The 27,409-nt window shown below is 45.0% G+C and overlaps 1 protein-coding gene and 1 non-coding gene across 2 annotated transcripts; both read right to left on the bottom strand.

The window, feature by feature from the left end:
* Positions 1-3,131: 3,131 nt before the first annotated feature.
* CFAP418 (cilia and flagella associated protein 418) lies at positions 3,132-21,812 on the bottom strand. Its single transcript, XM_054019139.1, has 6 exons — positions 21,300-21,812; positions 18,208-18,307; positions 15,084-15,154; positions 13,988-14,053; positions 8,813-8,908; positions 3,132-4,588 (listed from the first exon to the last, which is right to left on the bottom strand). Exons 1-6 carry the CDS (start codon positions 21,422-21,424, stop codon positions 4,429-4,431), a joined length of 618 nt encoding a protein of 205 aa, XP_053875114.1. The 5' UTR covers positions 21,425-21,812; the 3' UTR covers positions 3,132-4,428.
* Positions 21,657-21,738, bottom strand: TRNAS-AGA (transfer RNA serine (anticodon AGA)). The gene has a single exon. It is a non-coding gene; the product is annotated as a tRNA-Ser (tRNA).
* Positions 21,813-27,409: the final 5,597 nt, after the last annotated feature.

The raw sequence follows: 27,409 nt of genomic DNA, 5'->3' as shown, positions 1-27,409 counted from the left end.
TTCTAACCACATCTTCAAGAAGAGGCTACCTGTGCCCCCAATATTCTTCTAGAATTTTCACTGTTTCTTGTATGTTTGCAGCATATCCCTGCTGGTACTAGCTGGTGTTGTTAGCTGATAGTTGCCTCCACCCAGAAATAAGACACCATTTTCGCAATGCTTTTAGCTTGCAAGAGAATAAAGTGTAGGGTGACCTATGAGAACAGCTGATTTGTACTGTAAATAGATTCATCCTTCACTCTCCTGAAGATTAAAGTCTTCCTTCTTACATTCAGTCACATTTGCTCTTTTCCCTTTTCCTCCCCCTCTGTAGCCTCCACTTTCCAGTTACATTGTTAGTCACTGTTGTATTAACTGAGCCTACAAATTTACCCTAATTGTGAGCTCAATTGTGAAAAGGGAGTGCAAGTTCATAAAATGTCACAATAATCTACAATAATAAATGATGATGGGGAAAGGTGCAAAAAAGGACGGACTGAATTAGTCCAAATGAAGAGGCCTACTGCTTATAATTCAAGGATTGTATATGAAGATCATGCCTGGTTAACAAAAACAATGTGAGATGGAAATCAATGAACCAAAACCGGTGCGTTAGAAATTAGGCCTAACAGGTGGACAAAATGAGAGGATGGGCTATTCTGCCCATCACTTCCTTTTCGGACGCCTCAAAAAAATAAAAAATAGAAAATTAAAAAGAGACTTCAGAGGGGGGAAAAGATGGCTTACTGTGAGACATGAGAAGAGGAAGGAGCGAGCTTCACCTTTGTCAGAGGTTAGGGGGTCTATTACAGGATTGGATGTGTGAGTGTTCTGTGGCCTGCAACGTGAAGGAGTTCAGATTAGAGTATCATGATGGCCCCTTCTGAGCTTAGAGTCTGAGTCTGCCATCCCACTATTTGCTAGGGCCCCAGGCCTTTGTCATTCTGATCCTCAGAGATGTCTTGACCACTGCAGGGCAGAGAGAGGGACCCAGATGATACCACCACATCTACTGGCTCTGGCTTAAACTCAGCCAACACCTGGGATATGAGAGTTTGTCCCCTCTCACCTATGTGTTCTTTTCCTTCTCCACTTTATTTCTTCTCTCCTCTTTGTTCCTGCCTAACAAAAAGTCTGGCTTAGCTGGCCAAGACTACATACACCTCTACCTTGATATAACACTGTCCTCGGGAGCCAAAAAATCTTACTGCGTTATAGGTGAAACCGCATTATATTGAACTTGCTTTGATCCACCGGAGTGCGCAGCCCCCCTCTCCCCCCAGAGCACTGCTTTACCGCATTATATCCAAATCTGTGTTATATCGGGTCACGTTATATCGGGGTAGAGGTGTATTTTGCAACAGTGTTGTAAGCCTTTGACCAGACAAGCAGCTAAAAGCAATGTCCTAAACAGCCCGATGCTGGTACAAGTTTGCCGAGACTCAGAGTGGTTGATAAGCTCGTGTGCTGTGCTTGTATTTCTCAAGCAGCGAGGTCACAAGTAAATTTAGCACCAGAGAAGCTGCATCTTCTGTCTTTTTCTCTGCCTTTTTGGGTGCTTGTTTTCTGAGGAAACAGGACTGGGCTTGCACAACAGTTGCAACCCATCTCCACTAACTTCTCTTTTCCCCAAAAAGGACAGTTATGACCATCTTTGATATAATCTAAAAGACTGTCATGCAAGGGGCTTTTTCCTTTTTAATAACTCTCTCTAGTTAAAGAAAAGGGAACAAGGGATGTTGTTAAAACGAGAGCCTGTTTAATTTTTTACGCTTCAAATGCTTTAACTGTTTTCCCTTCTTTTCTATATCTTTAATAATAGGTTAAGAGGATTTCTAATGCATTTGCCATGGTCTGAAGCAGGTTGAGGTCTCTGTTTACCAAACCTTGTTTAATGTTGGACAGTGACAGGGTCTCATTAGCACCTTTGACTCTTTAGATCTACATTTTCCATCTAAATTAACACATCATTTTCCCTTGTTTCTGCTTGCTAGCTCTGAAAGCAGTGACTGGGGTTCCCTGCTCATTACTGGCTTAGCTTCACTCATCGAGGTCCCTGCGAGGTGTTGCTGAATCTGAAAACAAGAGACCAGTCAGCAAACCCACATCTCCCAGAGCATTACTACTAGGTCAGCTTAATAGCTGTGTATCTTGCATATCATTATCAGAAACAAAAGTCTTGAATATTTGGTTCCATATAGGAGAGGTGCCTTCCAAATACTAGGTAACAAAGACTTAGGGGAAGTTCCTCTAAAATCATTTTGAATTAGCCAAACAAAACCAAAGCAACTCATCACTTGTTGAAATGCAGAGCTGACCTGAACTCCCTCTAGAGGAAGAATGGAAAGTAGTTTCCTTCTCCTAAACTCTTCAATAAATCATGGCCTGATTGTAGGTTTCTTCTTACCCCAACCCCACCTAGCATTCTCTGAGCCTGTAAATCACTCAGCTCATCCGAAGAAAACCCAGGAATACTTACCCCTTACAAATCCAAACCGAGGATGGTGAAGCTCTTCATATTGGGTTGTCAGGTAAGCAGAGTTGTCTTTCTAACAGCTGTTTCAGAACTAGTCCATCAACTGATCTCTAGGTTTGCCTATTTTCTGGAACCTGCAGTTCTGTATTATCTAAAAGCTGGAACTTTGCCTTGAAATACCAGTGAACTTGCAGATGATACACACTCATTAGGAGTTTTCTTAGGACATTTTTCTAAGGACCGAATGATCAAATCTACAGCAGGGCCACCCAGCAGAAAACTTACCAAATTTTACTTGCAACCAAAATACCACAGACAATTTGGCCAAGGATGTGAAAAGACTGTCTTTAGTTAGATGAAGATGACTATACAGCATCACCAGAAGAGCCAAAAAAATTCTCCTTGCTAATAAGGGAATATTTACATTTATTAGAACCACCTATTCAGAACTTTAGGTTCATGACAATTATTATAAGATTGGTTAAGAGGATTTCTTAATTACAACCCTCCCAAGAAATTAATGACAGTAATTTCCAATCTTTTTGAGTTACTTCATTCATCTGCTTACTGCAGAATGCTCCTCATATTTCTCCTGATGTAATTAAAGTATGACAGGTGTTTAAAAACCAGTTATCACTTTGTATAGGTGGAATTGCATACATCAAGTAACTCTGAATTAATCCTTAGAATACTATTTTATTGAATAGTAAAAATAGTTTCAGTACAGTGTTTTCATTCCATTTTCTTTTACATCACTGTATGAAATGATCCCATCCCCTTTGCCGAAATTGAACTATAGTCCATTTTTCAATATGATAATTTCCAGTGCTGAAACAAAACAAGCCATACATAATACTTGTGCATATTTTAAATATGGAGGTAGTGAAGAAAACAAGGGGTTATTAGCTACTATGACATTAATATTAAATCAAAACATCTCATCAACTAACATGATACTGGGAGCTGTTTTAAGGGGGAATGCAATGGGCAAGTCACACTTTTGGGGGGTGGAATATTTCTGAAATGAAGCTTTTAACTGAAAAACCCAAACACGAGGACAGTTGGGATATATCTTGTTGACTCTTAAATGTGAGCATCTTTGTTAACTGTTGCAGAGCTAATATTTCCCCATCTTAACTTATTGAATATCGTTAAATAATTCAGGGCCATACTGTCCCCTCCCTGCAGTGAAACAAAAGAGCGAGGAGAGACCAGGCCAAGAAACTAAGTGGTGAACCTCAGAGTCTCCACGGAATGTCTTACTCTGGACAAAGGGCTTTGAGGAAACTAAAGAGTAGTGAGCACTAAGGAGCTTGGATTGGAGTCTCCAAAATCTGCAGCTCTTGGGGATTTGAGGGTAAAGGAAAGTGAAGCCCTGTGTGGTGACAGCTGGTCTTGTTCTCATCCATTTCGATCTGTACTACTACTCACTCCCTGGGCAGCACACCTTGCCACCCCTGCATAAGGCTACAGGCAGAGTGGGAGGAGGAGCATTAATTCCCATGCGGATATCCACCCATCTCTGAAAGAGTGCCATAGGGCGTGGCTGCTCCCCAACTCCATGGAGTCACAGATCTTGTACAGACTTCTGCTGGCTCGGGGCTCTTGCTCTTCCCTTTTTTCGTGCTCCGTTTGGTTTCATTGGCTTCTTCTCCCTCCATTGGCACTAGGGGAGGGGCTCTTCAACCCCACTTCTCATTGACACTTCTAATGTCACCTGTAGCTGGCACTCTAGGGAACAGAATGCCTCCAAACTGACTGTTTCCTCTATGAATTCCCTTAATTCATGAGACAGTTACAGTGAGAGGAAAAACGTTCAGTTTTGAATTCAGTGTCACGATCTAGCTCTAGATAACATGTTCAGCTTCCTTTCTGTTCTCAGAAAATGGAGTGGGAAATGCATGCTAAAAGGAAGTCAGTTTGACTTGAAAGTCTGTTTTCACACAGGAACGCATACCAAACATGAGAAGACTTCATTCTACATGTTTACCACAGACCCAACGAAGCTGCCGGTCTGTTCGGAGGTCAGTTAGTTCATCAATGGATCTCCAACTGCACTGACAAGCATAAGCCCGTGATCCCTTCTTCTTTATCATCTTTGCTCTTAATTTACTGAGTTCAGGCATGTTATTCCTGTCAATCAAATAAGTTCACTTTAGTACCATGTGAGTTAGTTTTTTTTCTATAAAATAAGCACTTAGCACTATGGGTCCAAATTCTGACATTGGATGTGCGTACACTGGGACTGACTTTAGCGGGAGTTGTGTGTGAAGCTGAGAAAAGATCTTAGCCCATGCATTCTGCTGAAACCACTCTAACAGACTAGCTTTATAAAGACACCTTATTACATTTTTTTTAACGCACATTTTTAGCATGCTAGGTGCATTACACTTCAATGTGATTGCTGGACAGCTCTTGCTTCTATGGCAGTCTATACGCATGCAGGAAACTGCCAATGAGAACAGCAGTGTTACTCCTCTCCAGCTACTCAACGGGCTCCTGGTTCTGTTGCCTACATCTACTTATCTTCTTCCAACCCACAAGCTCTCAAGACTGTTTTTCCCCCTCCTCGCCTCCTTCTTCTACTATCATGAGATCTGAAGTGAGAAATCACATACAATTTAAGAAAATGTGTAGTGGTTGTGGTGCCAGAGCAGTTGCTGAAAATCCTCTTCCTTACCTGAAGGAGGACCACAAGCACACAGGCCCCCCCAGTAAATGCAGCACTGTTGCCCTCAGAACCAGTTCCCTGTCAGTTAATGGACTGTCATTGTAGGAGCTTTGACTACAGTAACTATAAAGTCCCCAAGCAATGCTGAATGAAGTTATTTAAACAGGCCAGTCTCCTTTTTATATGCAGTTTTTAAATCACCTTCATGGTAAGTACTGATGTTATAATGCAATAGCATCTCTGATTTAATAATGAATTATAGGCTAAATCAGCCATGGGCTGCTCTGAAGTTTATACAGGTCACGCTAACTTTTTTGTTACTAGAGCAACACAACGTTCTAGCATATAAAAATTCAAGAAGGCAAACTATTGGGTCAAACCCCTCCTGTTACACTGTTTTTAGTGACACCAGTTGGAAGAAAAAGAACATTTTGTACTGTGGTTAAGTCGATCCCTTCCGTGGGTGGTTTATGCACACTGAGGTCTGTGGTGGGGAGGGAGCGAGGGTGAGGTGAGGGGAAGGGAGACAGCCACTCTCTGCAGCACTGGTTCCCTCCCTCCCCCCACCAAAAAAAAAAAAATCTGCAAGAAACACGAATGATGTATAATCCTGACTGGGACAGAGCATCTTGCTTGCTCTTCCCTCCTCTGCAGTATACAACCCGCAGGGAGACAGGAGATTAGGGATCAGCAACCACAGGGAGAGTACAGTGCAATAACAGCCATTCCTGCACTCAGGCCAGATAGTAGGTCATGAAACAAGCTTTGGGCCTTGATTCAGAAAAACACTTAAACACATGCTAGACATTAAGTGTGCACTTAAGTCTCATTACCTTTAATGGGATTCAAGCATGTGCTGAAGTGCTGTCTTGAATAGAATGCTTTCCTGAGTAAAGATCTCAGTGTACTGTCACTATTGTTTGCAGGTGTATTGAAACCTGAAGTTTTTTTAGGCTTAGTTCTCTGTTAGTTCTGCAGAGGAGGGAACTCCATCCTCCAAAATATCAATCGGAAAGAAATACCAAGTAGACTAATGTAGTATTAGCTCCCCTACTTGGGAATAATTTAGGGAGGGGTCAATCTGGTCTAGAGAGTGAATCTGAAGTGTGTTATAAGTATCCATTTAGTTTAGATTCATACAGTATCAGCTATCCTATTCTAAGTATCTTAAACTGGTTCACTTGTATCATAAATGAATCCATATGCACAGTGACATTCTGCTGTCAGGAAATAGCATATGCAAGTTAATCACTTTGGGGTCTGTGGTGAAAGGGATAGGGATGGAGGAGCAGGGTAGAAAGCAAAAGGGATCACATCTCATAATACAGACGGATAGACAATAGGGAGAACATCAAGTCACAAGTTACTTCTACGCTAGCATCCAGCAATGCAAATGAAGAGGCCAAAGGACCAATCTATTTTGAAATAACTATTTCAAAAAGCAAGTGTAAACTTAATGTTTTAACCATGACTGACATTTAGCCTGCTCTTTCCATTAATCCTTCATCTGCTGCCCTTATAGATGTTCAAATACTGCACTGATGAGCACAATAAAAATGTTTAGATAGAAATTTGAGAACTAAAAACAGTGGGGTAGATGCTTATTTACTCACTTGCTTGTCCATCCTTTACATCTCAATTTTACACTATTTATTTAGGAAGGATTAACAGGTTTACAAATCCATGCCATGTAAATATGAGAAACAAAACAATCGTTACAAGAGTGAGCTTTTGTTTAAAGAGACATTACATAGGATTATTGTCATCAGAGCTCTCTGTTTAGCAGAGTGATGTTACAGAGTAAGCATTATTACAAGATCTATGACATGTTGTTTAACAGACCAGGCATGTCTAATATTAATATTCAAAAAATTGGACAGCTGGTTGTGTTTGCAAGTGAATGTAATCAAATATCTGAGACCTGGTCTATGCTACATAGTTAGGTCAATGTGAGGCAGTTTACGTCGACCTAATGATGTACACTACAGCTTTGTCCCGCCGATGTAAGTGCTCTGCTACACTGACATCATCACTCCACCTCCATGAGAGGTGTAGCTTATGGCGGTGTAGTCAGGGCGACGCAGTGTCAGACACTGCCTTACTTATATGGGCTGTTGGCTCTCTTGTCAATTTCAGTTTTGTGAAATTGACAAGAAAGCCAGGTAGCTAGAGCCTGGCTGCCCCCAGCTCCCAGCCAGGCTGCTGCCCAGAGGCCCCTACTCAGGGAGCCGAGAAGCCCAGGAGGCTGTCCCTTGCTCCCAGCCAGGAGTGGGGAGCCGAGAAGCCTGGGGGTGGGGTGGGGGAGCTGGTTCCCAGTAGGGAGCTGAGAGTCCTGCCTTTCAGCCTCCCACACTATCCCTCTTCCGTCGGTGGAAGCTCTCCTAGTGAGGAGGCACACCACCAACAGAAGGAGGGTAGTGTGGACATCAGCCTCTGCAGTAATTACTGTGGTGACTGTAAGTCAACCTGACATATGTCAACTTAAGTCTGTAGTGTAGACATGCCCTAAGTATATCTGTCCTCTGTCTATTCCACTTGGTACGTAACTGGTTCATTCTCACTTTTAATCCCCTAATTTGCTTTCTTAATTCCAGGTTAGCCTAAATTGCTGAACATCATGTTGAGGATTACACATTTTAATCAAATTAGAAATAGTTGATAACAATGCCTTTCACTTGATTAGATTCTTTATTTTATTCATTCAAAATCTCAGGAACAGAATAACTTGTACATTAAATAATATACATTCTGCCCTTTAGTTCATGAAACTCTCTAGTTACCAAAGAGTCATATCAAAAAACTTATCAGTGCAGAGTATTTTTAATAATTTGTATTAATAAAAAAAACAAGGGTCTCTCTGTCAATTCTTAGGATCAGAGAGAGAACAAGGAAGAGACTATTAATAATAAGATGACTTACTAATGTGTTATTATTTATAAGGTGTTAGTGTTCTTTACAAGCTACAATACACCCCCTGGTGTTCGCACAAACAATCTGAACATCCAATTAACCCGATCAATGTATTTTAAGAGAACAAACTTTTGATCAAAACAGATTTTATCAAAATAAATGGAATGCACTGTATTTAAATTCCCTGTATAAATCAGGAATAAACCTCTTATTTGTAATTACAATCCAACCTAGGAAAGGTTTTAGAGAAATTAGAAGTCAAAGTGGCTAAAGGATAAATTCAGGGACTTCAAATCCCCATTGTGGTGGGGGAGAGGGAGAAATACCACAATTTAACAACAACAACAAAAATATTTTGAAAGTAATTGGTCCAAGGTTTTTTCCCATGGAAAGCCTTGCATTTAGTCAAACTTCTGCATTTTTAAAACAAAGGCTTTTAAACTGCTTAAGTCTCACTGAACAGCTTATATACATAGCATGAGCACAGTACTTAACAGTGGAGAGAAAAAAAACTGACAGAAGCAATAAGTCTGTCACCCAAAACATGGTGGCAAATATACATAAGGACAGTCATATTTTTACTTTATTCATAAATGAGACATATTGCAGTAGAACACAAGAGGCCAAATTCATCACTAGTGAAAGTGACACTATTTACAAGGAACAGCACCTGATTATGCCAGCAATAAATATGGCTCTTTATCTATTAAAATGTACATTTTTGATAAGCATATTACCCCCCCAAATACTAAATTTCAAGTCTACCTGAGGCATACCTGAAAAAGAGATAATCACATGACTTATCCCATTGGTAGTCATTGTAATGAGACACATTGAAGTCACAGGCAGTACAACGTAGCTGATCACATGATCTGTTCAAAGTAAAATAATCAAACATCAGTGATTTATTACAAAGATACATTAAGATTTCAAAATCAAGTCCTCAAAAGTTACAAAATGCCAGAACTAAGGTGCCCTCTCATGCATAGGCATTCTACATGCTTTAATTACATGAGCCCATACCATACTTTCCACTGCCACATTCAGTGCACCAGCTGGATGGTGCGCTGGGAACTAACTAGGTTAATATAGTTTATGTAGGCTATTGTCTCAACTCCTGCCTCATTTGGAGGGTGAAGGTGGAAGATGTGTAGTGAATGAGGCACGGGATTGTAGGAAGAGAAGGGATGGTCTCATGGCTAAGGAAGCAAAATGCTTCCCTGGATTCTATGCCCGCCTTTGCCAGAGGGTTCCTCTGTGATGCTGAGTATATCCCTTAAAATCAAAAATTTCACAGGTGGCTACTGTGAGTTCCTCATTTTCTGGGTGCCTAATCTGCAGAAGTGCTGAGCACTCAGAGCTACAACTGATGTAAATGGGAGCTGTGCTTTAAACATACAAAGTGCCATGCAATTCTAATTTCTCTGGAAAATCAGACCCTAGGTGTCTCAAGTTGGGCACTTAAAATTGGCAGACACTTCTGATAATGTTGGTATTAATTTCTCTGTGCCTCAGTTCCCCATCTGTAAAAATGAGAATACCACCACCTCCCCTCACAAGGGTGTTGTAAAGATTGATGTTTGTGAAGCATTCAGATGCAATGGTGCTAAGTGTCTAAAAAAGTCTGTAAAGGAATTAATAATTCTGTATTCAGTGCAGATTTGGTACACAGTAAATAAGGTATGGGACTATACACTGAATGGGAATAGAAATAAATAAATGCTTGACTTGACAACCATAACGTTCTCTTAACATAGTTTTTTGCATGTAATTTACTGGGTTTTTTAAAGCAAACTGAACAAACAAATTCCACCCATACTGGTCTCCACGGTTGGAATCTTTAGACACACAGCACAGAGCACTCTCACTTGAGCTGACAGAATAACTAACTGGTGACAGTAATAGTTTTAGGTGGTTATCTGCAGGACAGCCACAAGAGGAGGATGAGATACATACTTTGTCAGCAGGCTTCACACATGTTGGCTAGCAGCAGAAGTCTGTAGGGAATTCAGACTCCTGGTTTCTGCTCCAGGTTCTGGAGGAGACTTTTCTATCCCAGTCCCCAACCATGTCTTCCTCTCCCAGGGGTGCTATTTCTATCTCCATCTGCCCCTGTTCCCCTCCCTGGAGCAGGGTCCCCATTCCCCCATTTCTTATCCCCGGCTCTTCCCTCTGCTTCTCATTCCTCAGCACTCGAAACAGGCTGACTCCTCTTCCACACTGCCTGGGCACCAGCAGGGGAGCAATAAGAGCACAGGAGAGAGGCTCCCTGATCTCAGTTGTGGTGCCTGGCAGATTTGGGTGCATGTTTACAGGGGCAGCAAAGGTATCTTTCTGACCCCACCGGGACCATTCCCCCCACCCCCAGAAACATTTTGAGATCCTGCTCTGAATTATGGAGGCATTAGAGCTCAACAAAATGGTGAACTTATTCTGAAAAATATTTAAAAAAAGTTATTTTCCCTTGTTCTCAGAAATGGCTAAACTAATTTTTCTAAACGTAAAAACAAAAACAAAAAAACCCCAAAACAAAACAAAACAAAAAAATCAGCCTGAGGCAGACATTCAGCATGGAAAACTTCAGTCTAAACAGTTAGCTTCACAACCAAAAACAGGGTCTTATAATGGAAAGTTTTAGGCAACCCTAACTCAAGGCAGTGCTGTCAGTTCTAACTATAACATTTAGAAGACAAAAAGTAATAATTGTAGCTTTTTGAAGAGAAATCCATATATTAAAAAGTCATATGCCAGTGGTTTTCTATTTGGTCTTCAGTTTTATTTCCCTTCACTCCCCACTGACGTACTCACCAGTAACCTAAGCCCTTGTAAGATTCCTATGTTTCATCGTGAATGCATGTCCTTACAGTTGGATCTTTCCTCTGCAAGTTCTAAGGCTTTCTCTATATATTTTTATACCATATACTGTTTCCACTACCAGCCTGATCCTGCAAACCCTCACTTGTATGAGCAGTTCTACTGGCCTCAACAGGATGGCCTATATGTGTAACTTCCAGTGGGACTACTCCTGTGCTTAAAGGTCCACATGTGTTTAAATACCTTACCAAATTGGGGCTTTTAGGACTATTCACGTAAGAACTGCAGGATCAGGACTTAATATAAAGGAGTTTGTTAACATACTGCTCTATTTTAAATAACAAAAAACACATTAAGAAACTGAGTACACCTCTACCTCGATATAACGCTGTCCTCAGGAGCCAAAAAATCTTACTGTGTTATAGGTGAAACCGCATTATATCAAACTTGCTTTGATCAACCGGAGTGCGCAGCCCCGCCCCCCCGGAGCGCTGCTTTACTGCATTATATCTGAATTTGTGTTATATCGGGTCGTGTTGTATCGGGGTAGAGGTGTAGTTAGCAAAGCGGTTTTACTTTTGACAACTAATCTGAAGATAGTTTTAAAACCCCGGGGGAAAATGGATAGTAATACACTTAAACTGAAGTATTAGGTAAATTATTTAATATTGGAGAATGCTGGTATTTTAAAAGCTTTTTTCACAATGATTTTTAGGCTAGATCAGTGGTTCTCAAGCTGAGGGTTGTGACCCCTTTTTATTGGGATTGCCAGGGCTGGTGTTAGACTTGCTGGGGTCTGGGGCCAAAGTCGAAGACTGAGTCCCACTGCCTGGGGCCAAAGCCCAAGGGCTTCAGCCATGGGTAGCAGGGCTCAGGCTTTGGCTTCAGCCCTGGACAGCAGGGCTCAGGTTACAGCCCCCTCAGGGCTGAAGCCCTTGTGGTTCAGCTTTGGCCCCCCTGCCTAGGACAGTGGGACTCGGGCAGACTCAGGCTTCAGTCCCCCACTCCTGGGGTCTTGTAATAATTTTTGTTGTCAGAAGGGGATCGCGGTGCAATTAAGCTTGAGAACCCTTGGGCTAGATTACCAGTTTTTCCTGATGAAAAATACGGAAGCCTACATTTAGGCTATTAGATTGTAGAGCTATGCTAGTGCAGTGCAGTAGGATAATATGCTGCAGAGGGCTCAAAAGCAGCTCAACTGCTACAGGTCACCCTGGAAAAGGCCACTGAGGAAGACTGCTTCCCCTGCACACTAAGACTTGGCTACACTGGCGCAGTACAGCGCTGCAACTTGCTGCGCTCGGGGGTGTGAAAACGCCCCCCCCCCACCCCCCCGAGCGCAGCGCTGTACAGCACCAGTGTGATCAGAGCCTGCAGCGCTGCACGCTACTCCCCTCGGAGAGGCGGAGTACATACAGTGCTGTGAGAGAGCTCTCGCAGCGCTGGCGGCGCGACTACACTCGCACTTCACCGCGCTGCCGCGGCAGTGCAGTGAATTCCCGAGTGTAGCCAAGGCCTAAGGAGCAATACTCCACAATTCCTCTTTCTAAGCAAGTTTGAGTGGCTGCATGGCTTGTGTAACCACAACTAAGTAGGTCCACTAAACAAAACTGCCTTTTGAGGTAAGGGGTGTAAAGGTCACATACACAACTGAAGCTAGTGTGCACCAAAGTGGCTTTACAGGGAAAGATGGAGGCCTTGGCTACACTTGCAGCTGTACAGCGCTGTGAGTTAAACCAGTCTTCGTACAGCTGAGTAGGGAAAGCGCTGCCGTCTGCCCACCCTGACAGCTGCCAGTGCACTGTCGTGGCCACATTTGCAGCGGCATTGGGAGTGGTGCATTATTGGCAGCTATCCCAGCGTTCAAGTGGCCGTAATGTGCTTTTCAAAAGGGGTGGGGTGGGGTGGAGTGTGACAGGAAGTGTGCGGGGGGAGAGAGTGGATTTTTGGAGTGCCGACACTGTGTCAGCACCCTGCCTTACAAGTTCCGACCTCCCTCCCTCCTCCACCCTCTCTCACTTGCTGAAAGCAAACAGCAGCTGTTTGTTTTTTTCCTCAAAGACCAGATAAGCAGCAGCTTGAAATGGACCCCCCCTCCCTGCGCGCGCCTCTCTCTTCAAGCAAACATTAGTTGTGGGCCGCCTCTCTCTTCAAGCAAACATTAGTTGTGGGCGTTCCAAAGGGAGCCCCCCTGCCTGCCTCTACTCATTCACAGCAAACAGTAGCTGTGTTTGTTTTTTTGATAAGCAGCTCCCGGAGCCCCGGAGTTCACAACAAAACAAAGAGAGGAACCTTCACTTAAAAGGATTATGGGGTGTTTCCGGAGGTCAATCACTGCATAATAAGGTAACTCCCCGTTTACACTGGAGCACCAGCTTCTCAGCCACTCCACACCAGCTGTTAATCCTCTCGGGGAGGTGGAGTACCTGCAGCGCTGTAGCCACGGAGATACAGCGCTGTAAGTGCCTTCCCAGTGTGGACGGGGAGTGAGTTACAGCGCTGGGGGAGGCTTTATTGCGCTGTAACTCTCAAGTGTAGCCAAGGCCTCAGTCTCCCACATAAAATCCCTGTGCAAATCCTTAGCATAGGAGTCAAGATCTGGCCCATAATTCTGGTTGTGAAGACGCTGTTTGTTATAAGCACTTTAAAAACACGATTTAGAAGAAAATTCCCTTTAGGCTGAAATTTTTTGTGACTTGCTGTAAGTTGATGGGTTATTTTATTTTTTTAAATGTTACCTGCAAAGGAAAAAGGTTGCCTTGCATGCTTTTTCCTTCCTTAAAATGTCTAAAGATGGCCATGAAACTTTAATTGATTTTTTTTTTAAATTAAAAATCCAAGTCTGGCCTAGGCTGGATAACTATGACTGCAGAACTAATGAAATGGTGAAATCATAAGAGCCAGGACACCCTACTTTTATAAAAAGGGCCATAGAATCTTTAGTGTCAATACTGAGCAGATAAGCTCTCAAGAGGTCTCTAAAACACACTCATGAAATAAACCACATGTAACTCAAGTTATCAAAATCTCTTACATGTTTCGGTAAGGCAAGTTTAACCCACTTATTTAAACTCTCAACAGAAACTGTACATAAGATTGTAATAATGCAAATGGGCAGTATCTTTCAGATTTCCTACCTCTGTGAAATATTTGTTCCTATACCACGTGGTGTAGAGCTTCCACCAAGATACACTGGACAACAGCTACATGAATTCAACAGAGAAATAGTAAAATTAGTTAAAGTCATTTGGGAAAAGTAGCATAATAATAACCTACACTGATTTGACCTAATTTGTCCTGCTCCAATGAGCATGTGTACCTTTTCAGCAAGTCCATTACTTTAATTAGAATGGCAAGGCACAGTATTTGTAAAATAAGTGTTACTTTATTGGACTTATGCTGAACATCCAGGAGCATATAAGGAGTTAAAAGTTTTTCAACATGTGCATAAGCAAGAGTCACAGAAACACTGTACTATGTGCAACATGTTCACCAAATAGTATAGGGACTTAAAATAAACACAGAAAAGTAAAACAGAACATTAATTTTGAACTGTTAATGCTTTTTCATGTGGCAGAACATTATTTACAACTGGAGTAATCTTTAGTACTTTAATTTAGCATTAGACAACATGCCTTATATGGATAGACTCGAGGAGCTGAATCTGTTTATCTTAACAAAGAGAAGCCTAAGGGGAGATTTGATCACAGGATACAAGTACCTACATGGGGAACAGATATTTGATAATGAGCTCTTCAATCTAGCAGACAAAGGTATAACAAGATCCAATGGCTGGAAGCTGAAGCTAGACAAATTCAGAATGGAAACAAGGTGTAAGTTTTTAATGGTAATTAACCATTGGAACAATTTACCAAGATTGTGATGGTTTCTCCATCGGGGCAATTTTAAAATCAAGATTGGATTTTTTTAAACATTCAGAAGGAATCATGTTGGGGGAGGTTCTATGGCCCATGTTATACAGGAGGTCAGATTAGATGATCACAATGGTCTCTTCTGGCCTTGGAATCTATTAAATGAATGAAAAACTTACTCTGCTCTTTGGAGTCAGAAAACTGTCAAAATGCTGAATTATTTGTCCTTTCTCCTATGAAAGCTCCCCTAAATACTTAGTTCCTTTGTAATTCAGTGTCATCATAGTTTAAATAGTATACATTACTAGACTGATTATAGAATTTGCACACTAGTGTATTCAGTTCAGCATTCTTCACATACCTTTTACCATGAGCCTGAATGGAAGCACTATTTCTTTCAGATGTGGGACTTGCAGATTTGGATTTCAGTTTCTATTTCAAAACAGAGAGAGAACCAGGCAGCATTACAGCAACATACACAGCTATTCAATTTTGCTTAAGCAGCAAGGGCCAGAAACCTCTCTGATGGAAGCTGGAATGAGGGTAGAAAAACTGCAAGTTGCCCATCACCGTGATTTGGCTCTTCTCAAAAAGCATCACAATTTTAGCAGATACCCCCATTGGTGGATAGGGAACCAGGCTCATAAAACACCTATACTCATCCAATTTCCTTCCCAAATGCAGATTCCCCCACTCTGCAGAGGGCTCCGTGAGAAGCCCATGCAATGGAGGCAGCAGATTCCGCCCCTCTCCATACAAATCTATTTGGGTGTTGTGGGGCAGGAGAGAATAATGATCTGGCCCGGGATAGTAATCAAATAACTTAAACTCAAAATGTACATCTTTCAAATCTATCCAACTGGAATTGTGAGTGCTCAGCCCACGCCCACGCCCCCCCCCCTTTTTTTTAAGCACATCCTAGATGTCTCAAGTGTGGCACTGAAAATTAGTAGACACTTAAAAATCGAAGTCTAGGTGACTTGCCCAAAGTCATACAGTAAATGCATAGCTTAGCTAGGAATTTAACTCTGATTCCCAGTTCTGTGCGCTAACCATCAGATAATGCTTCCATGAAATACTAACACACCAGACTGCAACATCAGTTAATAAAATGGTGAAAGGAGGTAAACTGAAGAAGAGAAAGCTTCTATTTAGACAAGTATTGACAGAAAAAGAAATTGGAAAGTACAAGACCATTTAATTGGAATTTCAGAAGTTTTCCCTGATAGCAGCTCATATAAAGTTTATTCACTGAGTTATGGGATATTCTGATACTGGCCTTGTGACCCAAGGACTTCTTGGTGCCAAATGGCAGAAGGCACGGGGGGGTGCATAGGGTTCTACAGGGATCCTCTGGGTTGGATATAAGCATAACAGTTCACCAAAGGGTGGCATGTGAGGTCTCTACCAAGAGCCAGTAGCCCACTGGTCACTGTCATCACTGCAAAAAGTATGTGCGGATAATATTTGAGGAGTTATATATCTATTCTAAAATTTGTGTTGTTAAGGTCTTGGAGTTAAGGATGGTCACCAGTACGTGAAACACCTCAAAAATTTTCCTTTCAGACAGGAGGCAGCAGACACCTATCACCCTGGGCTGGTCATTTGTGTATTGTATGGCTCACAATGTAGGCCTATTTGCATACTGAGCCACAGGCAAAATAAGAGATTGTGAAATCTACAAGAAAGGAAATTCACAAGATGAAACAATGAGCAGGGAAGTGCCCTGTCTAGGAATAAAGACAAACGATGGGACTTGTATATCTTGCACAGGGCGGGGGTGTGTGTGTGAGGGGGAACACATGGAATCCTTCATACAGGAGCCAAGCTGACCGCATACTTGTCTCATGAAAGGAGTATTACAGCTAAGCTGGATAAAAAGCGCTGCAAGGATTTTGGGTGAGCCAAACTCTACAAGACATGAGAGTATCTTGGTAATTAAGTCTAGGCTCAAGAATGCATTATAACTTTATTTTATATGTAAACATTTGTTTCCAATACTACTTGCTATTACTTGAATCTGTGCTTTGTTAAATAAACTCATATTTGTAGTGAAATCAAGTTTATTGAAAGGCTATGTGTTGAGTGGAGAGGTGCTATGATATAGAACTGGTACGCTGGTGAGTACTGTTTCTTTGGAAGCAGCGAATCTGTGAATACTGCAAATACCAGTGGACCAGGGGCTGGACACTAGGGAGACGCCTGGAGGGCTCAAAGGTTGGACTGCATCTATCACTAACCTGTAGAGTAACAGTGGGGCCTGTAAGGCCTAGAGGGGAGTGCTTGTGTGGCCTCCGGCTGGAGGAGTTGGGGATTACCATGGCAGGCATAGATAAGGCAGGTGGTAGCTAGGTGCCTCACAACCCTGGGTATCCCAGCCTAGGCAATGTGTCAGAGGTCCCTCAATCTCTCCTGCTAAAGAAAGAAAGAAAGAGAGAGAAAGACTGTGTAGCCTGGTGGTTAGGGCACTCATCTGGGAGGTGGGAGACCAAGGTCCAGTTCCCCTGCTCCAATGACTCTTTTACTACTTATTCATAATAGAACAGCGTCAACAGGAAAGACTGGGAGCCCCACACCAGAATATCGCATAACTCAGTAGTTAGAGCATTTTCGTGGTAGGTTGGAGATGCCTGTTAAAATCCTTTCTCCCCCCTTTGGCAAAGGGGGGGAATTGAACCTGGATCTCTCACATCCCAGGCAAGTGCTCTAACCTCTGTGCTAAAAATTATAAACATCATCATATTCTCCTCTTTCCATCATTTTCTGTGGAATTTATTCCTACTTAGGACCCCTAAGTTACTTGACTCCAGGAGGTGAGTTGCTGATCATGGGTTGCTAACAGAGATAGGAGGGATAGCTCAATGGTTTGCGCATTGGCCTGCTAAACCCAGAGTTGTGAGCTCAATCCTTTAGGGGGGCCATTTAGGGATCGGGAGGGGGAGGGGGAGGGGGGGGGGGAGTTGCGGATTGTTTTGAGCAGGGGGTTGGACTAGATGACCTCCTGAGGTCCCTTCCAACCCTGATACTCTATGATAGGTACCTGTCTCTGCCAGAGCCTGTCTCTCCTTAGAATTTCCCATGGGCTAGCATTGCCAGCTCCCAAACTATCATGCTGGCTTCTGTGATCTCCACAGTCATTGTTAGGGAGCCAAGGTACCTAACTCAGGCTTTGTGAATTGCAGTGTTGATCCTGTGACTTTCTAGATGCCTAAAAGTTAGGCACCACAATGCCTAAATCCCTTTCTGGATCTGGGCCATAGCTTCCATAATTTCTTGTCCATGCTGCACCACTTACTGAGGGAGAGAGTCTGGTTCTTGGACTCTCTGAACCTCCACTCGGTTCACATATCCTGAGCTCCCAAGTTCACTACACCCACCTACTCTCTCACAATTAAAAAACAAACAAACAAACACCTCCCCAAAATTCCCTTTTCTGAAAATTTTCTGACTGAACCTCTTCATGCATTTTTCAGAATTCTACTCACCACAGGTTTTTTGGAAAAGCTGCTTTCATCAATGATATCTTTAATTATGTCATCTATGTCCTCTTCATCGATGACAGCCTTTGTTAGTATTTTAGCTGATCTGAAAAATGTAGAGGAAAATCCATCATCATTGTGTAAAATGAGCAGTTAAACTTGTTTCAAGCGTTTCAACCATACCTACCTAGTTTCAAGAAACATTTAAAAAACATTCAGCTATTTCCCCTCTAACATATCTTTAGTATCTAAGGCATAAAATGTTAGTGGCATAAGAGCAGAGGAAAATTAGAGATCAGCCTGAACATTTGCACACACTACTAAATTGTCAATGCAATGTTGAGTACATAAGTCTATCTGCTTATGATTCCTGACTCTTTTCAGACAGATCAAAATACAGTAATTTCTGAAGTACAAGTTTAATTTGTGTTTCAAAATTTTGGTACACAACACTGCATGATTTTATAGACATGTTTATAGTATAATACATACATATAGATACATATGGAACCATTAATGACAGCTTTGGTGTTCACTGAATGTCCTTGCTTTTATATATATATATATTTGAGACAATCCCTTAACATTCAATGCTAAATTCATACCTTGTGTAAACCAGTTCAACTTGCTGTTGAAGACACGGATCTGTGACTGTTTAAATCATGTCTGAATTTGGCTCTAAATCAACACAAATTAAAAATACAACTACAAAACTTTGAACCTGCACGGTACACAAATGCTAAATAATGGGTTTAAAACCTAATTATTGTAATGGGTTGACAAAACCTATAATATGAAAGTTCCTTAAGAGTATAAATTGAGATGGAAAAAGCAAAGAATAGTTCAGAGTAGTTATGGTACTGTATTTCAGGAAATATAGAATACAGTAATAAGAATCTAACATTAAACCCACTGAAAATCTGCTTAGATTTGTGAATATTTCTATTTAAGGGCTTAAATTATCAATTACAACATTGCAGTTTAGCAATTACAGAAAAATAAGGATCAAATGATCAATCAGAGAAAAGGATTTAATGCATTTTTACATCTCTTATTTCCACCATGGTTGCCTCTAGGTTGGCATTTACCACCAATGGTTGTCTCTCTCTCTCTCTCTCTCTCTCTGAGGCCTTGGCTACACTTGGGAATTCACAGCCCTCTCGCAGTGCTGCAAGTACTCCACCTCTCCGAGGGGAGTAGCTTGCAGTGCTGTGAGTGAGCGTGCAGCGCTGCAGGCCCTGATTACACTGGTGCTGTACAGCGCTGCACTCGCTGCGCTCGGGGTGGGGGGGGGGCGTTTTCACACCTCTGAGCGCAGCAAGTTGCAGCACTGTACAGCGCCAGTGTAGCCAAGGCCTCAGAAACAAACACAAACTGACAATCCTTGGTTTAAATGTCAATTTGGGACGTAAGGATGGTGGAGATGAGAGATTAAAAATGCCTATGTTGTTCTGAAGAAACTGAATGAGTTAGTTACAGACGGAGACTCAGTAACATTGAGTCTTGGGTTTTTTTGGAATGATATGAGCGATTTCAACATTCTGCGTACTGTAGAATAAGCTAGTGTTTAACCACTAAAAGTCAGGTAACATACTTCATGTAGACAGTACATACTTCACTGTATATTACAACAATAGCATAGGGAACTTTTTACATATCCTGCTAATAAATATTGTGCTGCTGTAGTTCATATTCATGTTTGCACAGAATGTTTGTTTATTTTACTAACCAAAATTTGGTGACACTGATTTTTGTACAGTTTATAAGCTAATTAATTTCCAAGTATGGTATCTTGCTAGTCCACTATTAATAATCAATAAAGTATATCAAATAACATACGTTTACCACAATGCACTGGCCTTGAGTGACACCCTTAGCCTTTGGTTCAACTTCCAAATAAGATACCACTATCTTTACTAGTGGTTAGCATCACACTCCAACTTATGTGTTAAGGGAGGGCACCAGAGTACTTGCAAAATCATGGAATGGAGTATTTTTAGTCCTGGTACTTTTAGAGACAAATTGAAGCTTGTCTTTCCTCTTCTGCCCCGGGGAAGAGGGTTGGGGTGCAGGGGAGGTATGGGTTCTGGGCTGGGAGTGTGGGCTCGGGGGGGCAGAAATGAGGGGTTCGGGGTGCAGGAGACACTGCTGGGCTGGGGCAGGAGGGTGGGGTGCATGGGGGGTGAGGGCTCCGGTTGGGGGTGCAGGCTCTGGGGTGGGGCCAGGGATGAGGGATTTGGGGTGCAGGAGGCGGCTTCAGGAGGGTGAGGGTTCCAGCTGGGGTATGGGCTTTGGGGTGGGGCCAGGGATGAGGGGTTTGGGGTGCAGGCTCCAGGAGGGAGTTTGGGTGTGAGAAGGGGCTCAGGGATGAGAGAGGGGATACAGGCTTCCGGGATGGAATTTGGGTTGCTGGAGGGGACTCCAGGCTGGGGCAGAGGGTTGGGGTACGGGGCGAGGTGTGGGGTCCCGGCAGCACTTACCGTGGCTCCCAGGAAGTGGCTGCCAGGTCCCTGCGACCCCTACGTGCATGGATGGCCAGGGAGGCTCTGGACGCTGCCCATGCGCCCACAGACGTCGCCCCGGCAGGTCCTAGTGGTTACGGTTCCCAGCCAATGGGAGTTGCGGAGCCGGCTCTTGGGGCAGGGGCTGCGCACAGAGCTTCCGGGAACTGCACGGAGCCAGGGCAAGCAGGGAGCCTGCCTGAGCCCCGGTCCCCCACTGTGATGTTGCCCGGACTTTTAACACCCCGGGGAGGGGGAGTCCGCAGGGGATACAGGCACGCACGGCGCCCCGGGGAGGGGGAGGCCCTAGGGACCGCGGGCACGCGCGGCGCCCCGGGGAGGGGGAGGCCCTAGGGACCGCGGGCACGCGCGGCGCCCCGGGGAGGGGGGAGGCCCTAGGGACCGCGGGCACGCGCGGCGCCCCGGGGAGGGGGGAGGCCCTAGGGACCGCGGGCACGCGCGGCGCCCAGGGCCGGGGGAGGCTGTAGGGGACACACACGACGCCCAAGGCAGGGACGGAGCCCTGGGCCTGCACGGCGGGTCCGGGAGGCCGCACCGGGCACCCCAGAGCGCGGCGCACCCACTCCCGCCGCTAACCTGTCCCTCTCCCCGGCCGCCTCCTCGCCTCCGCCGCGGTCTCGCTTCCCGACCGCCCCCTGCGCCTGTAGGCGGCAGAACTTGGTCTCCACTTCGTCCAACAGCGCGTCCAGATCCTCCGCCATCGCCGGGCCGGGCCGTCGGCGGTTGCCAAAGAGCCCGCCGGGTCGCGCGCCACGGTGGGGGGGAGGGGAGGGCACGGGCTGGGCGCGCCTCCGCGGAAAGGCTTCGAGCGTCGGGGGCACGGCTGCCGCCCCTCCTCTCCTGCAAACGAATAAAACATCCCCGGACCGCCGCCGCGTTACCCGCACAAACACGGAAAGCTCCAGGGGCCCCCGCCAAAAATTACTTTCGGCTCGTAGTCGGCAGGATTCGAACCTGCGCGGGGAGACCCCAATGGATTTCTAGTCCATCGCCTTAACCACTCGGCCACGACTACTTGTAGTGATGGAGACTGGTGCAGCACGATAAGAAGCATAGTCAATACCTACCTCAGCGCCTTTCTGCAATGGCTGGATTCGTTCTGGTTCTTGGATCACTTTGCTCCATTGGGGCAAGCCTTTAAAAGAACTATATTGTGTATGGTCTGTAATGTAATTGTTATTTATTTCATTGATTTATTTATTAATCAGTGGTCCCTGCAGGTTCAACACTATGACTGCCAGATTATTAGCTATGGGCATGACCCACAAAAGCCTGTCTTCGCAGCTAATCACTTTCTTGCCCCCCCACAAGGCTGCTTGCACCCACAAAAGTTTTTTTTTGCAGCTGCGCCCATCAAAGGTACATTTTTGCCACCTGCAAAGCTGTTTGCACGTACACAGGTATTTTTCTTTTTGCAGCTGCACCTGTCATGCCCATATTTTTACACCCACAAGCCCCATTTGTGCATACAAACGTGTTTTTTTTTTTCCGTAGGTGCACTTGTCACACTTGATCCAATGCTCTCTAAGGGGGACAGGACCACCAAATCCACCCCATCCAAGACAGCATTGGGAGGTGGCAAGTTGTAGGCCTTGCTGGGCAGTCTCCTGGCTAGTTCATTGAGGGGAAAATGGTGTATGAGGACTGCAGGTCTCCCTTTCCCTGGAGATGGCCATTGGCTAAAGCATGTGGGGACAAGGAAAGTGGGCCCAGTGAGGTACATTTGGACAGGCAGCAGGGCTGGATCTAGGGTTACCAACTTTCTAATCCCACAAATCCCAACACCCTAGCCCCACTCCTTTCCCGAGGACCGCCCCTTCTCTGAGGCCCCTTCCCCCTCCCCTCCCTCTGTCGCTCACTCTCCCCCACCCTCACTCACTTTCACTGGGATGGGGAAGGGGGTTGGAGTGTGGGAGGTGGTGAAAGCTCCGGCTGCAGGTGCAGGCTCCAGGGTGGGGCCAGAAATGAGGGGTTCAGGGTGACGGAGGGGGCTCCAGGCTTGGACAGGGGTGAGGGCTGGGGATATGGGCTCTGGGGTGGGGCTGGGGATGAGGGGTTTGGGGTACAGGAGTGGGCTCCAGGCCGGAGCCAAGGGGTTCGGAGGACGGGGGGCTGGCTCAGGGTTGAGGCAGGGGGTTGGCGTGCCGGGGGGGGTGCGGTTCCGGCTGGGGGTGTGGGCTCTGGGGTGGGGCTTGTGATGAGGGACTTGGAGTGCAGGAGGGCTCAGGGCTGGGGCAGGTGTTTGGGGTGCGGGAGAGGGTGCGGGCTCTGGGAGGGAGTTTGGGTCCAGGAGGAGGCTCAGGGCTAGGGTTTGGGTGCGGGGGGGGGTGCGCAGTGTGGGGTGCAGGCTCCAGGAGGGAGTTTGGGTACATAAGGGGGCTTGGGCTGGAGTGTCGGAGGGTTTCAGGGTATGGGCTCCAGCCAGACAGCGCTTACCTCAGGCGGCTCCCGGTCGGCGGCACAGCGGGGCTAAGGCAGGCTCCCTGACAACCCTGGCTCCCGGAAGCAGCTGGCATGTCCGGCTCCTAGGTCAGCGTTTCTCAAATGAGGCCACTGTGTCCACCAGGGGCTTTTCTTGTGGCCACAACCTCCTGGGCTATGATAGGGGGGAGGGAGCAAAGCAGCATCCCTTCCCCCTCTCTCTTGCTCTTGGATGCACCACCTTGGTGTTGATTGCTGGGGCTGCCACCAGCGGTGGGCCCCAGGCCCCCTCTGGAAACACGGGGGGCACAACGCTGTAGGAGCAGGCACCTGGTGAGTTCCCCACCTTCCCAGGGCTCAGGCTTTGGGCTTCAGCCCTGGGGTGACCGGGAGGCTGGCTCTGGATGTGGGGCTTCGGGCTCCAGTCCTGGGCTCTGGATGCACAGTGGCAGACCCCAGGCTCCAGCCACATGGCTTCAGGCTCTGACCCCTCCACTGTCTCCCCCGACCTCCCCATCCAGGGTTTAATTTGTCCCCAGGCTTGCTGGGGCTGAATAAGCCTTCTGTGAATAGTGATACTTGTATGTTTGTTAATATCACTTTTCATAACAGACTCCTGCCACCAGGGATGCTGCCAGTGCCACAGCTCTCTCTACCCTCATGACTGGACAATTACCTACAGGCTACCACGGCTTTGGGGATGGGGAGGCTGCAGTAGCATAGGGATCCAGGGGAGCAGGACAGCAAGAGTGTGATAGCTGCAGAGTTGTGCTGGCTGGGAGAAGAGCAGGCCAAAATGGAAGGCCAGTCAATTCCATTTCATTGACACACCGCTGAAGGGGGCCAGAGACCCACACTGAATAATCCTGGGTTTATATGAGGAAAACAGGAGCTCTGTATGGTATGGGAACATGATGAGGGAAGTAATAAAAGAGCACGAAAGGCCTTCCTTCTTGGGGAGTTGCTTTCCCTTCTTCTGGGTGAATCCTTTCTTCTACCAAATAGGATAGAGCTACAGCTACCATCTGTAGCAGCTTAACTGGTATGTGCCTTTTGGTATTTCAGGCTGAGAATGGGCACTTCATTCCACATACTGCTGTTAGTAGGAATCCAAGATAGAACAACCGGTGGTGGAGGAATCTGAAATGGGCTTTCTGGGAAAGTAAGCAGGGAGAGGACATGTGAAAGGCTCACCCTGAGAATCCCCACTTAGCTTCAACTCAGCTAGGGTCCCAAACCCAACTTGCTGAGTACTGGTGTGCTGCCTCACTAGAGATGAAGGATTCCACAAGGAAGAGAAAATTCCATCCTGGGTGTGATGTTATTGATATAATCTGGGACAATATAGATCATTGTTGCAACCAAGGTCCTGTAGTGGCACTCAAATCTTGTATAAAGGGGGTCAAATGGGGTGTCTAAGACAAGGTTATGGTTTACTGGTTATGATTATGCTGTCTATATGTGTGTATCAATTTTGTAGTTGAAGTTATGAATATTGGCTCTATACTGTCTGTATTTCAAACTTATGCTATGCTGCTGGGTGACATCCCAGACAAACTGGTGTTAGCTCTGCCTAGCCTGCTTGATGGCCCATTAAGGACCATCAGCTATACAATGGACCCATTGAGAGAATGCAAATATGCCTTGAGATTCAGCAAGGTATGCAGGAACTTGCCCATGTGACTCCAGACTCCATTTTGCTGTAATTTTCCACAATAAGAACAAAGGTGTTCTTACACCTGGAAAAGACTTTATAAGGCTGATGCCTCATCTCCATCTTGTCTTCAATCCTGCTTCATACCTCTGGAGGAACTTTGCTACAAGCTGAAGCTTTGAACAAAGGACTGAGGACCCATCCCAGCGGGGGATGTATTCCAGAGTCTTGATTTGAACCTGCAGTTTATTCTATTGCTGCTGCAAGCCTGAACCAAGAACTTTGCCATTACTGTATGTAATTGATTCCATTTAACCAATTCTAACTCTCATCTCTATCTTTTTCCTTTTATGAATAAACCTTTAGATTTTAGATTCTAAAGGCTTGGCAACAGCGTGATTTGTGGGCAAGATCTGATTTGTATATTGACCTGGGTCTGGGGCTTGGTCCTTTGGGATCAGGAGAACTTTTTTCTTTTACTTGGGTATTGGTTTTCATAACCATTTGTCCCCATAACGAGTGGCACTAGTGGTAATACTGGGAAACTGGAGTGTCTAAGGAGATTGCTTGTGAGACTTGCGGTTAGCCAGTGGGGTGAGACTGAAGTCCTCTTAGTCTGGCTGGTTTGGTTTGCCTTCGAGGTGGAAAAAACCCCAGCCTTGGGCTGTAACTGCCCTGTTTGAGCAATTTGTCCTGAGTTGGCACTCTCAGTTGGGTTCCGCCAGATCTGCATTGTCACACTGGGAGAGTCCATCAGTTAGATAACTGGAAGGGTGGGGAGGAATAAAGTCCCTCCAGGGGCGGCCATGAAATTATCTTTGGGGCACAGTAGAGAGGCTTGGAACTGTTGCTGCATCCATGACGCCTTAAACCCCTTTCCCTAGATGGTTCCCGGGCGCGGCCATGAAATTATCTTTGGGGCACAGTGGAGAGGCTTGGAACTGTTGCTGCATCCATGATGCCTTAAACCCCTTTCCCCAGCTGATTCCCAGTACACAGCAGGTCTTCTGCAAAAACAGTGCTGGAAGTGCTATGCGACCTGTTCCGTAAAGAGCCTCTTAAAGGGTCTTCCCTGGTCTGTATAAGCCCCCCTTTTCCACAGCACACATCTCTAGCTGACTTGCTTCATTGGGAGGTTGGAAGGGAATGGTTTATTGAAGAAAAAAAATACTCTCTGCTGAGAGAAGCTTTGATCTACTCACTGTATTCCACCCTCCCTTTGTTAGTGGTGTGATTTTCTAGCCCTCTTACCTCTCTTTCCACTACTCAGCCTTTAGGAAATGAGTTTGTATCCCCATCTCTCTTTCCATAGTACAATCTGCTGCCTCCTTTTATGAGATATCGGTCTGGAAATGGACATTCCTGTTTGTTTTACCTTTAACTAATTGCTTAGGATTTTGGGGTCCACCCCAACATTTTACACAATAGTAGCCATCCCACCTTGGTCACAGGACAGCATGATGTGATTGGGACATGGGGAAAGCTCATGGGTGTGATGTCATTACAAAGCTAAATGGTGATAGGCCAACTCAATGCTTAAATGGGAGATCATCATCTTCATGAAGGTAAGAATAATTTAATCATCCATGTGGGTGGTCAGCTCTCAAGGCGTTCATTATTTTGTTGTATGCACCCAAGTGATGTGCTAGGAAGTGAGGGAGAGCGTTTGGGCCAAACCCACATTTTTGCTTCCCAGGGCTGCAGGCCCCCAACTAGTTCTCATTCACTCACTCTCATCTGCAAAACATGGCATCCTCAAAAAATGGCATTTGACAGAGGAAGAAGTATGACCAGCAGGTGAGCACCAATTATTATAATTACAAACTTTTAGAATCAAATGCCTTTTATAGTTATGGACAAAAGCAGGAAGATTAAAATATAAGTTGCATCTTTGTGGCTATAAGTTCTGCCCATGGTGCTTTAGAGCAGTATGACTGAGTAGCTTTTGGGGTATGTCTCCATTTAGAGGCAAAATGAATCATATAAAATGAATAGTACAGTTCAGAATTTTATATATCAGTCCTTTTAAACTAAAAAATGTGAGCTTTTCACATGTTGCAATTTTGAGAAAATGGACCAACTTCCAACTGAAACCTCACAGGTTTTTAGTGAATAGAACCACTTTGGGATGAAAATGGGCCTGATCTCTTTAAAAAAACAGCTATGTTTTTGAGTGAAAATCTCAGCATTTTGAAAATTCATGGCCAGATTCATAGCCTTGCTCTGGCCAAGTTACCATGGTCCACTAGTGCAAAATGGTAGTATACTCCACTTAGTAGAGGAGTCTTCTGGTGGTACATAACCACCAGTGCAGTTCCTATGTCAACCTCCTCCTTGTATTTGCTATAAGGGGTATGGCTGTGACCCCACAGCAGCCACCTGTTCCCCTGATGCTGATACAGACTTTGTGGCTTACTCTGGGGACCAGACCAACACCTAGCAGCTCCAGGATTGACGACTGTAATGGAGGCTTAAAAATGTGATGCTAAAATCCTACAAAGTAGGTAAGCACTGGAATAAATTGCCTAAGGGGGTTGTGGAATCTCCACCACTGGAGATTTTTAAGAGCAGGTTAGACAAACACCTGTCAGAGATGGTTCTGCCATGAGTG

Source organism: Malaclemys terrapin, chromosome 2 (genome assembly GCF_027887155.1).
Source record: "Malaclemys terrapin pileata isolate rMalTer1 chromosome 2, rMalTer1.hap1, whole genome shotgun sequence".
Classification (NCBI taxonomy): domain Eukaryota; kingdom Metazoa; phylum Chordata; order Testudines; family Emydidae; genus Malaclemys; species Malaclemys terrapin.
The sequence above is the reverse complement of the archived record's forward strand: the minus strand, read 5'-3'. Positions and strand labels throughout refer to the sequence as shown.

Coding starts and splice junctions, on each gene's coding strand:
- CFAP418 (XM_054019139.1), bottom strand. CDS start 21,424: ATGGCGGAGGATCTGGACGCGCTGTTGGACGAAGTGGAGACCAAGTTC. Junction 14,054..15,083: donor ATTCAGGCTCATGGTAAAAG/GTATGTGAAGAA, acceptor GAATTCATGTAG/CTGTTGTCCAGTGTATCTTG. Junction 8,909..13,987: donor GGAACAAATATTTCACAGAG/GTAGGAAATCTG, acceptor TACTTTGAACAG/ATCATGTGATCAGCTACGTT.